Source organism: Geosmithia morbida, assembly GCF_012550715.1.
Source record: "Geosmithia morbida isolate 1262 chromosome Unknown scaffold_3, whole genome shotgun sequence".
Classification (NCBI taxonomy): domain Eukaryota; kingdom Fungi; phylum Ascomycota; class Sordariomycetes; order Hypocreales; family Bionectriaceae; genus Geosmithia; species Geosmithia morbida.
In genome coordinates this window covers 573,373-586,713 of record NW_023336190.1, presented here as the reverse complement: position 1 = coordinate 586,713, position 13,341 = coordinate 573,373, and the positions used below count along the sequence as shown (strand labels likewise).

Sequence of the window (13,341 nt, the reverse complement as noted above, 5' to 3'; positions counted from 1 at the left end):
GTTGCCATCACCCGAATGCTGCAATAATAATCATACTGTCGTATTACCCATCGGACAGGACAGCAGAATAGATGAGAGATGGAAAGAGAATGAAGAATAAAAAAAAAAAAAAAAGTAATAACACATAAATTAAGATGGAAAGAAGAGAGACCCTTGCTCACATCAGAGTGATCAGCGCTGCCGAAAACACCATCTACCCACGATCGGCCGAGGACGGAAGACGACCCTCCCCTACCGGGAATATGCAGTAATAGATAGCATCTTTGATGTGAGAGACTTCTCATAGACTTACAGCAAAGCCTCTCTCTCTCTCTCTCTCTCTCTCTCTCCTCCCCCCCTCCCGCCCCCCCCCACACACACTCTCTCGCGCGCGCGTATCTGTATGCAGATACTCGTACTTTGTGTATTCGCCGTATGCAGTAGGACAGGGGTTGTACATGTATCAGTCCCAATGTCGAGAGCTTGGCAGCTCCTGCAGTCCTTAAGCACACGCCCCTACCGTGCAAACACGAGAAGGAAGAGATACCGTATTTCCGTGGTTATCACTGTCACCCGTGCAGTATTGAATCCTTTCTTACGAGACTGGACGGGGGGGGGGTGGTAGGCTGCTCTTCACCACAACGCCAGATTCTCTTTTCCTCATTCGTGTTGTGTTGTTGTGTGTGACTCTTGACTCTGGACCCTTGCATCGAGAAAGGCACATGGCGATGATGAGTATTGATATCGTATCTCCCTGAGCTTCGCGGAGAGCGGACTCTGAATCTCTTGGCCAGTCTTTTTCTTGAAAGTCTCTTATTTTTATTCTTACTATTACCATGTATAGGTCTATATAGTGTTGCCATTGACTTTACCTTGAAGATGGACACAACCGGATACCGCTTCCGAGGTCCGTGAGGTTTCGCAAGGTTTTCTCGACGGCGGCTCTCGAATGGAAGGGAAATACGAGCGGGAAGAGGAACCGGAATTAGACGGGACTTTGTTGGCCCGATGCTGTCGTGATGGTCCGTAACATTTGGTCCTGCAAGGCAATCGTGGCATGTACTAATACTGCGTATGGACAATGTCTCTTCCTTTTCTTTCTTCTTTCTTCTTCTCTCCTTTCCTCCCCCCTCTCTCTGTCTTTATGTTGTATATTATACGTATCATACTAGGGCTGAAAAAGGAAAGAGAAGATCTAGGCCGAGACATACATGTCTCGGTAACTTGGACCCAACTTAATATATATACATATATATATACGAGTGTGAGACATCTTATACCCGGACTCAATCACCAAAGTCTCTTTCTGGCGACACTGGCTCGTGCATAGAGTACATCTTTCTCGGCTGCCGTCCCCTTGTTCGAGCGCAGCTGCTGTGCCATACTATAGAGAGATAAGCCGGGTGCAGGCCTGATGGGTTTCCTGCCCTGCACGAGCTGTATTGATATCAATAGTTCCCCGTCGCACATGTAGCTGTGGCTTGAAAGTAGCGTCTGCCTGCGGTGCACGTCGTCGTTGTCAATGGACGCGGCGGCATGTTGGCACCGAGGGCCAAGCCTTGTCACGGCTGGGCCTCAATCACATCCTTTACAATCATGCGCATCTCTGGGCGGCGGTGAGGGAGAGAGAGAGAGAGAGAGAGAGAGAGAGAGGGGTGGGCGGGACTGGGCGACAATCCACACTTCGTTGCTGCATACGTTGTAATATTACGATTGCCTACATGATACAGGTTGCACCCCTCTCGCGTGCGTGCATATATCCCGTATTACGGGTTGCTGGATCGAGTTCCGTATCATACAACGAGAATCTTGAATAATCATCATGCCTCTTTTTTTCAAAAAAAAAAAAAAAAAATCAGTTTTATATATTTTTTCTATTACCTGTACTCTCCGATACAATACGGAGCGTTGGAGCAATACATGCATGATCACAACAAGCACTGGATTTCCCATGGAACAAGCACGTGGCGAGGTCAGGGTCATCGAAGGAAAACTCCCCCAGTCCGTTCCGAGCAGAGAAACCCTCGAATCAGAGTGGGGAGAGTCGAGGAGTTGCGACAAGGAAATAAGAAGAAAAAAAATTGGCAACCTGCCGAGATGTAGGCCCTGCTCCTCCACCATGGGGTTGTCATCCAAAGGGCCCGAATACTCGTATCTGCTCTTGGTAGTCGTCTTGGCGAACGGGGTACGAGTGCTCGTACAGCCAAGTTGATGTCGAAAAGGTCGGTTAGGAGGATGTAGACAAGGAGCTTTCCTTGAAAGAGGGGGAAGAAGGAAGAGTGGGAGTGGAGAGAGAGGAGAGACAGAGGAGGGCGTGTTGATAGAATCTGCCAGTACGACTGCTAGGAGCAGGAGGAAGAACGCAACGCTTCCTACTCGTCTGGTAGAGAGGGTGTGTCATCAAGCAGGAAGGATGCGTTCAGGGGTCCCTGCAGGTGTGTTTATGAAGCCACTCTGTTGACTCTGTACTTGTGTGTGTGTTTATCAGTTGAAGGTTACGATGACGACATAAACAACAACAACAGCAGCAGCAGCAGCAGCAGCAACTACTACTAATACTACCGCTACTATTACCATCAGCAACATATAACGGCATGCATCGCGAGTACGGGGTGCCATACACGCATGTACACATATACATGAGCATCCAAGTACCTCGTCAGTGAGTGGGTGTATGCAATCAACCTCGTTCCTCAGCACAGATTCCCAAGTTGCGCCCTAGTACATGTAGAGAGAGCGTGCGTCCCCGATGCTACAGTGATGCCTCTGTCCTCTCGACTTACAGATACGAGCGGATCCTGGCTCGTACATGTATGCTACCGGACGATACAGGTACACGAAACGCCGTGCAGGTCAGGCGTCGGGCCTATCGTCCTCCCTTCTTAGCTGCAAGGCCAGCGGGACTCTCTTCCGGCCCAGCCTGCAAGCCTCATGCGAAGCCAGGGTCTTGGCCCGGCTGCTAGGCCGCTCCGTACGAGGATGTGGCATGGCCGGACTGTTTCCTACCCCAGAGTCTAGACCGATATCTCCCGCATCCTGAAGCTGACCTGGGACGCCACTGTCACGGGGCACATGGGCCCGTGTCCGGTAGATGAGTCCATCCGAGGACGGGTGTGCGCTTCTCAGCGATGCCATCACTGGGCGCCCAGTCATCACCCAACGCGCCTGCGCCGTGGACGGATGCCACTGACTCCGCCGCCGCTCCATTGCCGACCATCATCTGCTTCTGTGCACTGCACTGCCCCGATACTTGCCTTGCTTCTCATCTTTCTCGATCCCTAGGTGAGAGAGTCTTCATCCTTCTCCGTGCACCCTCCGTCCCTTACCCCTCTAGGCATCCACGAGCTCTCTCCCGGCACTGCAGGTGATGCACACGCTCTACGCGACATCGAGACCTTCACCCCTCAGAGTGTCCCATCGCGCACGTACGATCACGCAGCCATGGAGCGGGATCCGTCCACCCCCAGCGGCTCATACGGCCGTCCGTCCGCTCCCGCGCCCTCCGCTGCCAGCTCGGCCATCATGACACCCCTCGGCCCCGGCACGCCCGGCACGGAAGCCAGTCGCAACCCGTTCGGCGGAGCCGATACCCCTCCGTCCCACCGCCAGGGCCCCGGCCTGGGGACGAACCCGTTCGCCAGCCCGGATGCCTCGCGCCCGGGCTCGAGCTACGGCTCGTCCGGCAGCATGCCCCAGCAGGGAGGCAGCCGGCGCTTCTTCCACTCGCGCCGCGTCGTCAAGGGGGAGGTCGAGAAGCCTTGGCTGGCCAGGAAGGAGTCCAAGGAGAAATGGGTCACCATCCTCCCCCTCGTCGGGATCGCCATCGGCCTGGCCATCTCTGGCTTCCTGATCTGGGATGGTCTCAGCGGCGTCAACAAGCACAAGTACTGTCCCGTTCTCGATGACGAGTTTGGTGGCTCTCTCAACACAGACATCTGGACCAAAGAGGTTGAAGTTGGGGGATTCGGGTACGTTTTGTCTTCTCTCTATCTTCTTTCTATCTTCTTTCATCTTCTTCGTTTCTCTTTTCCCTTTCCCTTCTACATCATCTCGACTAGAATCCATAGCCCCCTCCCCCCCTTCCTTGCGCCGGCAGTGCTGACATGTCACGCATGATAGAAATGGAGAATTCGTCCAGACTACAGGTGGAGATGAGAACATCTTTACAAAGGACGGCAGCCTCATAATCAAGGCCACGCTCCAGGATGAGGACAAGATGAAGACGGATACGGTCATCAACCTGCTGGACGACGGGTCGTGCACGGCGGACTCGTGGTCCAGCTGCGTGGCGTCGACCAACACGACGGCGGGCAACTCGAGCGTGGTGCCCCCCACCAAGTCCGGACGCATCAACACCAAGAAGGGGGCGACGGTCAAGTACGGGCGCGTCGAGGTGACGGCCAAGCTGCCCAAGGGCGACTGGCTGTGGCCGGCCATCTGGATGATGCCGGTCGAGGACACGTACGGCCCCTGGCCGTCCTCGGGCGAGATCGACGTGATGGAGTCGCGCGGCAACAACTGGACCTACGCCCAGGGAGGCAACAACATCGTCTCGTCGGCGCTGCACTGGGGTCCGGACGCGGCCAACGACGCCTGGTGGAAGACCAACAACAAGCGGAGCGCGCTCCGCGGCACCTACGGCGACGGCTTCAACACCTTCGGGCTCGAGTGGTCGCAGAAGTACCTCTTCACCTACGTCAACTCGCGCCTCCTGCAGGTCATGTACACCAACTTTGACAAGCCCATGTGGGACCGCGGGGCCTTCAGCCGGGCCACCGTCAACGCCAGCCGCGTCGTCGACGCCTGGAGCCAGACGGGCCACGACAACACCCCCTTCGACCAGAGCTTCTACCTCATCATCAACCTGGCCGTCGGCGGCACGAACGGCTGGTTCGACGACGGCAAGTCCGGCAAGCCCTGGATCAATGACAGCCCCAACGCCCCCAAGGACTTCTGGGACGCCCGTGCCCAGTGGCAGCCCACCTGGTCCCAGCCGCAGCTCGAGGTCAAGAGGGTCGTCATGCTGCAGCAGTGCGACGGGGATGAGGAGCTGTAATCATCAATAGGTATACCATTACCATTCAGCTCTTGCACTCTCAACCCCAACCCCAACCCCAGACCCAGACCCAGACCCAGACCCGGATGGATAATAAGAGGGCGGCGCTTCGAAGGAATGGTACGACCAGTGTTATCAGAGGATTTGTTACTAGTTTCTTTGCCATTTGGTCTCTACAAATTAATATCACTTTATGAGATGTATACCAAAACTTTTTTTTTTTTAAAAAAAAAAAAGAAGAAGAAAAGATCGTATTTCCCCATCCAACAATCAGGACCGTTATTTATAACCACGATCATAACGGCGAGGAGTTGATGCGACGGCAGTTTCCGACTAGTAGAGACACCAACTGAACACACCCTTTTCCAAAAGCCAACAATATTTCCATGTATTCTACGCGAGGGACGACGAAGAAAAACGTAAGAGGATACAGATGTAATCGGGCATCATCTCACAGAGCGCCTCACCTAAAAATGGGAACGGGAAGTCCAGAGGGAGACCTTGACGGAGAACTTCACTTACATGGAGGGTCACATGGTGAAGCTCGTAAAAACAGCTCTTCTCGTACTCTTTATACATTCTTTCATCATTCTTTTCCTCGGTATATCTCTATTGATAAACTCACATATATATATATGTGTGTGTGTGTGTGTGTGTGTGTGCGTGACAAGCAGTCCATCTCATTTCTCTCTTATAGTATCATGCCATAATCTTCGTGGGCCCTACCTCAACATTCCCGTCGTCAGAAAGATTAAAGGAAGAGTTGGAACCAAAGGAATGAAAACAAAGAATAAAAAGACCAGTACAGACGAGATCCGTCTCTGTTGTGTCAAGGATTCTATCTCGGGAACCGGGATGTCAGAGCAGGGGGGGTTGGATATAGAATATAGACAAATATAGATTTAAATATTGTTCAATAATACTGTACGGCATGCATCTAAGCGAAGGAGTGTGTCTCTATTCAGTTACCTCCGTCTCCTTTCCTGTTCTCACTGGACGACCCCTGCAGAAGAATACGAGTAAAGAGTAAGAACGGAGACATGGGGTAGGGGGGGGAGGACGATAGGCCAACCATCTACGATGGAAAGGAAAAACTGTTGAGACTGAATCGGAAACAGTCAGGTCTCATCATCACCCGGTGCACATGGGACCGTTGACATGGGCCACTGTTCATCCAGCGGCGTGGGAGATTGATGATTGGATATGGTGAACACACACACGCTCAAGCATCGCGCGTGTGGTCATGCTCGATGCTCTCCCAATAGTGTAGTCGACAATTCTCCTCCTCCTCCTCCTCCTCCTCTCTCGCTCTCTCTGATCGTGCTCGCTCGTATTGTTTCCGGGCTATGTCGAAAGCTGTCATCAGTCGTTCCCGACCCGACTGGAACGCCGGTTTCGATATGACTACATGCGATATCCTGTACATGGTATGAATAGTCATCGCCATGACCTTCAAGTCAGATCTCATGTTGTTGTTGCTGCTACTGCTACTATTATCACTACTTACCGCCATTACAATCTCCACCACTCATACTGTCAGTAGTAGTACCAGACCAACCCATTCATATTCACAAGAGGTACAGAGGATTCGGTGCATCATCTGCCTCGACAAAGTGACCGAAAAAGTTCATACGAGGAGGCATCACAGTAAATTATAGGGCGGGTTGCACACGGACTGCATGTACGGCTTGGGTACACGTAGTAACAGCGTAAACCGACACTGCCAATAATATGAATGCAGAGGAAAAGAAGGAAGGGAAGGCAGAATATTATCATATTATCCATCCTTGTTGGCTGCGGTCTTGGCCTGCATCATGCAATCGGCAATACGAGGGACAGAGAGATAGGGGGGGTGGGGTAAGAGTATCACCGGAAGCCGGCAGAGAGAGAGAGAGAGAGAGAGACATTGATCAGTAGCGATATTTGGAGAAAAGTAGAAGAAGAAGAAGAAGGCAGCTCTGCAGATACTCAGGCGATGATAGCCATCATGCTCACCTCACCCCAAGTCCCCCCCCTCTTTTCCCTTCCAACGTTCCAAAGAACCTAGAGAATATATTGATAGTACGGGGAAATGACGGGATTCTGTCCTCTCACTCATTCTATCTGTTCTTTATTTTTATCTCCATATCTCTGTCTCCTATTATAAAGTACACACACAATATGAAGGGAGATGATATCGACGCAGAGCCATCATGGATACGTTGGAATGCACGCCACGTCGTTCATTCTCCACACCAACCCCAACCCCAACCCCAACCCCAACCCCAACCCCCCTCCGACCGCTTGTTATCCTTGAACTCTTTCCGAGTATATATAACTTCTTTCACACCATCTCCATCTTTATCTTGCAGGATGATAGCATACTTCTTCTTCTCTCTCTCTCTCTCTCTCCATCTATGGTCGAGTAAGCGGCTTTCTCTCTCTTTCCCTTGCTCCTCTCCTTCTTGCCTAGCGTGACTCTTCATTGCGTCGTGGGAGCTGCTGCATGTATTCCTTGCCATGTATTACATCCGCAGCTACCTTGCGAGGACTGGTGCTCTGCCAATCGTAACGTAATCTTGTTGTTGAGAGCAGAAAAGAAGAGAAGAGGAAATAGAGGGGGGAAAAGAGAAGCATGTAGTTGGCTCAGGAACCCTCCTGCTTTGTCCACTCCACTCCGCTTCCACTCCACAATGTGAGGAGGAGCAGGAGGAGGAGGAGGGAGAGGAGGCTGACAGTGTTTCGGTTCGGTTGGCAAGCGACAGGGATCCACACGAACAATTCCTAGGTGGTATGGACGATGCTGATACTCCCGCATTGATAATAATACAGGGTCCGTTGTGATGACTGTTGGGCCAGATATCACTTGAGAACCGAGTCCATGGCTTGACGACCGACAACAGCCCGACGGCAACGTGATCCAGTCTTCTGTAGGCTAGTCCGCGCACATCACTCAGAACGGTGCATGTCCCCCGTATCTGCCCTCGACGAGTTGAGTGACTGATCACGCATTCATGCACGGCTCACACCTCGCACGGAGAAGGGAACGTGCTGGGAGGGAAGCGCCGACGTACCGGCTTCTGATCGCGTGTGACTCTTCCACAGCAGAGAGGTCGTGCCCCGCCCGATAGGAAATGCCGTGTCCGTTGTGCGACGGGACGTCCATCCTGTTTTGGGCAACCTGTTCAGATCATAGAAACTGAGCTTACCCCATCCCGTACGTTACACTCTCCCTCTTCCTAGATACGACAGCTGCCTTTGTATTATTGGAAAGGGATATACACACACCTCTTGGGCGTGAAAATATTAGGTTCGTAAGACTTACCAGGCATGTATTATCCACCCTCCCCCCCCCCCCCCCCCCCCCCCCCCCCCCCCCCCCCCCCCCTCTCTCTCTCTTCTCTCTCTCGGCTACCATGTGCAGAAAAGATGGAAATGTCGGAATAGAGATCGTTACCCGGATTCCGCTTCTTCTTCTTCTTCTCCTCCTTCTTTGAAGAAGAGAGAGTGGTGGGAATCTCTTCATTCACACACGCCCCCTCCACCTTTTCTGTCTCGGTGCCAACCACCACGGATCCCGCAGCCCCCAAGACCGGGGAGCCCGGCCGCACGATAGATATATATTGCTATTACCTGGCATCTTGCTCGTACAGGTACGAGTATGTCGGTCGTCCAAGTCCATACACGCCCCTCGTAGGCTGCGGCACACTATACTTGTACTTCGTATACCGTTGTCGTGCTGCGTGCTGGGAACCGGCGGTAGCGATATCGCGCCTCGGTGTCTGGTCGTCTCGATATCGACCCTTCTCCTCAGGTTTTTTTTTTTTTTTTTCTTTCCATTCTTTCTTTTCTTAACTCGTACCGCCAACATATAGCCAATGCCGTCGAAGGGGCCTCCAGTGTGACCTGCTCGGTACTGTTTCTTCTTTTCGGATAGGGATTAAGCCGTGACCGTGGTCATCTTAGTCCTCTCCCTCCCCCACGCCTTCCCATCAGGGTACGTGGATCGGTCGTCCGTCTTCTATGAAGACTTGCACTTTCTAGTATCCTGTCTTCTTCTTCTTTTCTCTTCTCATTCCTGCTTACCTTTCCTTGTCTGTACCCTGCATCCTGCCACTTGCTCTTTCTTGTAGACAGTTTCGAGATTCTCTCCCTGATCTTTGTAGTCCTCTCCCATCCTCCTCGTCTGTATAAGTCAGCTTGGTAACCTGGGAGCGCATCTTGCAGAATCAACCTTCTACCCCTTCATTTTCCTCTATCGGAGCAGTCCCCCCTTCTCGTTACCCCTTCCATAAAATCACACCTTCTCTTCCTACCCCTCTGCTCCTTTTATACATCGACGTTCCTTCTATCCTCTCTCCCTCTCCCACTCTCCCCAGATCAGTGCCTGACCTCGCTTTCTCCCAAGCCCTCAGGAGTACACTAGCACCGCATCGTCAGCCATGGGTCTGGCGAGCTACTTCAAGGCTTCGAGCCGGCAAGACGCTGCGCCCACGACTGCCCCTCCCCCTCCCGCCGCTGGCCCCGATGCTTCACCGCAGGCGGCCGCCCCGTCGCGGCAGCGGCAGCGGCAGCAGAAGCAGACGCAGCACTCGGCAGCCCCGATGTCAGAGAAGAGGCAGGGCCCCGTGGGCGGTATCGGCGACTTGGAGCTGCAGCCTCCCACCTCGCGCTTCAACTCGCGTCCCCAGTCCATCTCCGGGCGGTCTATACGCTCCAACCGCAGCTCCATGTTCGTCGACGACATCAAGCACGAGGTCATGGTCAACTACCTCTACCAGCAGCAATGCTCGCACCTCTGGGTCAGCGACGGCTCCGGCGACGTCGAGGGCGTCCTCCTCCGCAAGTCGAGGGGCGTGTACATGGCGTGCCCTCCTCAGCTGGGCAACTCGTCCTTTGCCGCCTCTTGCACCGCTCTCAATGTTCAGGTCAGATTTTCTTTCTTTCTTCCCCCCCCCGGAAAGGAGGAGCGAGTAGGTTGCGTCTGCGTACCAGTGGTTCCCCCACCCCCCCTTTTTCCTCCCAACGCAACATATGAACTGGAGAATAATATGATGGCTGACCTTTTCCCCCCCCCATCATCAGTGTGCCATAACCGTCAACTCCCGCGTCATCAAGACTTTCCTTCAATGGTCCCCCGGAGCGGTCGATGTGCCCCTGATGAATGGCCTGAGGGTGCAGATTCTCCCGACCATAGAGGACCTGGCGCGCGCGAGGAAGCACCAGTTCGCCGCCTTTGTCGCGTCCGAGGGTCTCCTGGTAGTGTGGGACGACGACGCCCTGCACGTGATTCAGAGGGCCAAGGCCATCGAGTCGGAGCTCATGGAGCTCGTCTGGAAGCAGGGGGGCGCCGACGACGACGACTCCGACGAGAAGGCGGGCCCGGCCGCGGACGATTCCGAGATGGACGAGGAGAGCGGCGAGGTCAGGCCTGAGAGGCGGCCGATACACCTGCAGAACAGCGTGCTCGTCATGCTCACCCTGATCATCGTCATCCTCGCCCTGGGCGCGGCCTGGCGCCAGCTGGCCATCGAGGTGTCGGTGGACGGCGACTACAGCCGGCTGGGCCTCGTGGCTCTGTTCCCCGTCCAGATCTTCTTCACCCTCTTCTTTGCTCAGGTCATCGTCGGCTGCCTGGCGCAGATCTTCGGCCCCATCCACCAGCTGTCGGTCAACTCCAAGTTCTACTCGGCGCGTTCCCCCCGGCAGCTGCAGACCGACTCCCTCCCGCACGTGACGATCCAGTGCCCCGTGTACAGGGAGGGTCTGCAGGGCGTCATCATGCCGACGGTCAGGTCCGTCAAGCAGGCCATCTCGACCTACGAGCTGCAGGGCGGGTCGGCCAACATGTTCATCAACGACGACGGCCTGCAGCTCATCTCGGAGGAGGACCGGCGGGCGCGCATCGACATGTACGCCGACAACAGCATCGGCTGGGTGGCGCGGCCGAGGCACGGCGAGAACGGCTTCCTGCGCGGGGGCAAGTTCAAGAAGGCGTCCAACATGAACCACGCCCTCATGATCTCGTGCAAGGTCGAGGACAGGCTGCAGGCCATCAGCCGGCCGGCCGAGTGGAGCCAGCACGACGAGGCGCAGGCCTACGAGCAGGCGCTGAAGGAGGTGCTGGAGGACGACGGCGCGACCTGGGCCGACGGCAACGTCCGCGTCGGCGACTACATCCTCCTCATCGACTCGGACACGCGCGTCCCGGCCGACTGCCTCCTGGACGCCGTCTCCGAGATGGAGCAGGCGCCGGAAGTGGCCATCATGCAGTTCTCGTCTGGCGTGATGCAGGTGGTCAACACGTACTTTGAGAACGGCATCACCTTCTTCACCAACCTCATCTACACGGCGATCCGGTACACCGTGTCCAACGGCGACGTGGCCCCGTTCGTCGGCCACAACGCCGTCCTCCGCTGGTCGGCCGTCCAGCAGGTCGCGTACCGGGACGGCGACGGCTACGACAAGTTCTGGTCCGAGAGCCACGTGTCCGAGGACTTTGACATGTCGCTCCGCCTCCAGTGCGACGGCTACACCGTCCGCCTGGCCGCCTGGGCCGGCGACGGCTTCAAGGAGGGCGTGTCGCTGACCGTGTACGACGAGCTCGCCCGCTGGGAGAAGTACGCCTACGGCTGCAACGAGCTCCTCTTCCACCCCGTCCGCACCTGGCCCTGGCGCGGCCCCTTCACCCCGCTCTTCCGCCGCTTCCTCCTGTCCAGCATCAGGTTCACCTCCAAGATCACCATCGTCTCCTACATCGGCACCTACTACGCCATCGGCGCCGCCTGGATCATGACCGCCGCCAACTACTTCCTCGTCGGCTGGTTCAACGGCTACCTCGACAAGTACTACATCGACTCGTGGCAGGTCTGGTTCTCCATCATCATCGTCTTCAACGGCCTGGGCAACGTCGCCCTCGCCATCATGCGCTACCGTATCGGCGAGAGGTCCCTGCTGTACTCGCTCTTGGAGAACTTCAAGTGGACCGTCATGCTGGCCATCTTCCTCGGTGGCCTGTCGCTGCACGTCAGTCAGGCCCTGCTCGCTCACATGTTCGAGGTCAATATGACGTGGGGTGCGACGAGCAAGGAGGCCGAATTCTCAAACTTTTTCATCGAGGTCCCCAAGGTTTTGAAAAAGGTCCGTTGCTTCTTCTTCTTTCCTCTCATTCTTGGATGGACAATCCTCTTCCCGTATATATACCCCTTCCCCTCCTCTCCCTCTCCCCTCCCCTCCCTTACCTCAACGTAAGCCGATGGATCCCAGCCCGGATTCGTTGGCGGCTCCAGCGGATCAGAATCAGGCATCAACCTCTCGACCCGGCGGATCAGCTGGATCACATTCCCAGACGCCCACCACACCCACCTGCTCTTCTCCTTCTAGTCAGAGACTCCTCTATTCCGTTGGTTCCGTGTGCTGACATCAACTTTTTTTCCGTCCTTTTCTTTTTTTACAGTTCAAAGGATCAATCGTCTTCTCTCTCCTATCAATTATCGCCATGATCGTTCTGGCTGTTGCCCCCTTTGTTCCTCACGATTGGAAGATCACCGACTTCGTGGCTATTCTGCCCATGGCCACCGTCGCTGCTAGCCATTTCCTGCTTCCTCTGGCTTTGAACCCTGCCCTCATGACATTCTCATGGTGATTGCACTCACTCTCCTCTGTTTACATTAATTTTTTTTTGTTTTCCTCGTCTCGTCTATCTAAACCTGTCTGCTCTGCTCGTGATCCGTTGAACAGACATTTTCCTAGTGCGGATGTGAGAGATGGTTACTCCGCCTTGTCGAGACAATGATGAGGACAAGTTTATACAGACTCCCATGATGCTTACTATTCATCTGATCTTCTTTTTTTTTTCCCTCTTTTTGTTGGGCTTGCTTTATGATGATACGAAATGGTACTAGGGAATTTGGTATTAATCGTTACTGAGACTGGAGACAAGGTGCGCACGGTATGATGGACAGTCAATCTCTCTTCTTCCATATTCCCTGTCTACACTCTAAACTTGGTGATTTCCTGCCGAACCCTCCTGCGGAGAGCTATCCCTCGCTTCGCCCGCTTCTTACTCTTTACTCCCTCATACTCCTAGGTCATGTTGACCTGACTGGGGCCTTCCTACGGAGAGCTAGTTCTCGCTGCGCTCGTTTCTCTGCTGGTAAACCATGTTCACGGTTAATCGCTTGATGATGACCCTCCCTATCACATATTCCAGATGAGAATGCATAAAGCAAGTCTATTTCCCCCAAAGAAAAAACGCCTCTATATCTCGTTATATAGCTGATGCAAAAAAAAAAAAAAAAAAAAAAAATTAAAAAAAAAAAAAGAAA

General features: G+C 54.2%; 2 protein-coding genes across 2 annotated transcripts; both read left to right on the top strand.

Annotated features, from left to right (window-relative positions):
• Positions 1–3,107: 3,107 nt before the first annotated feature.
• On the top strand, positions 3,108–5,035 carry GMORB2_5125 (to mixed-linked glucanase precursor; the record flags this gene model as incomplete). Its single annotated transcript, XM_035467099.1, has 3 exons — positions 3,108–3,261; positions 3,314–3,947; positions 4,099–5,035. 3 exons carry the CDS (start codon positions 3,108–3,110, stop codon positions 5,033–5,035), a joined length of 1,725 nt encoding a protein of 574 aa, XP_035323111.1.
• A 4,421-nt stretch (positions 5,036–9,456) lies between these two features.
• On the top strand, positions 9,457–12,659 carry GMORB2_5124 (uncharacterized protein; the record flags this gene model as incomplete). The annotated part of the gene is made up of 3 exons (XM_035467098.1): positions 9,457–9,942; positions 10,100–12,154; positions 12,471–12,659. 3 exons carry the CDS (start codon positions 9,457–9,459, stop codon positions 12,657–12,659), a joined length of 2,730 nt encoding a protein of 909 aa, XP_035323110.1.
• Positions 12,660–13,341: the final 682 nt, after the last annotated feature.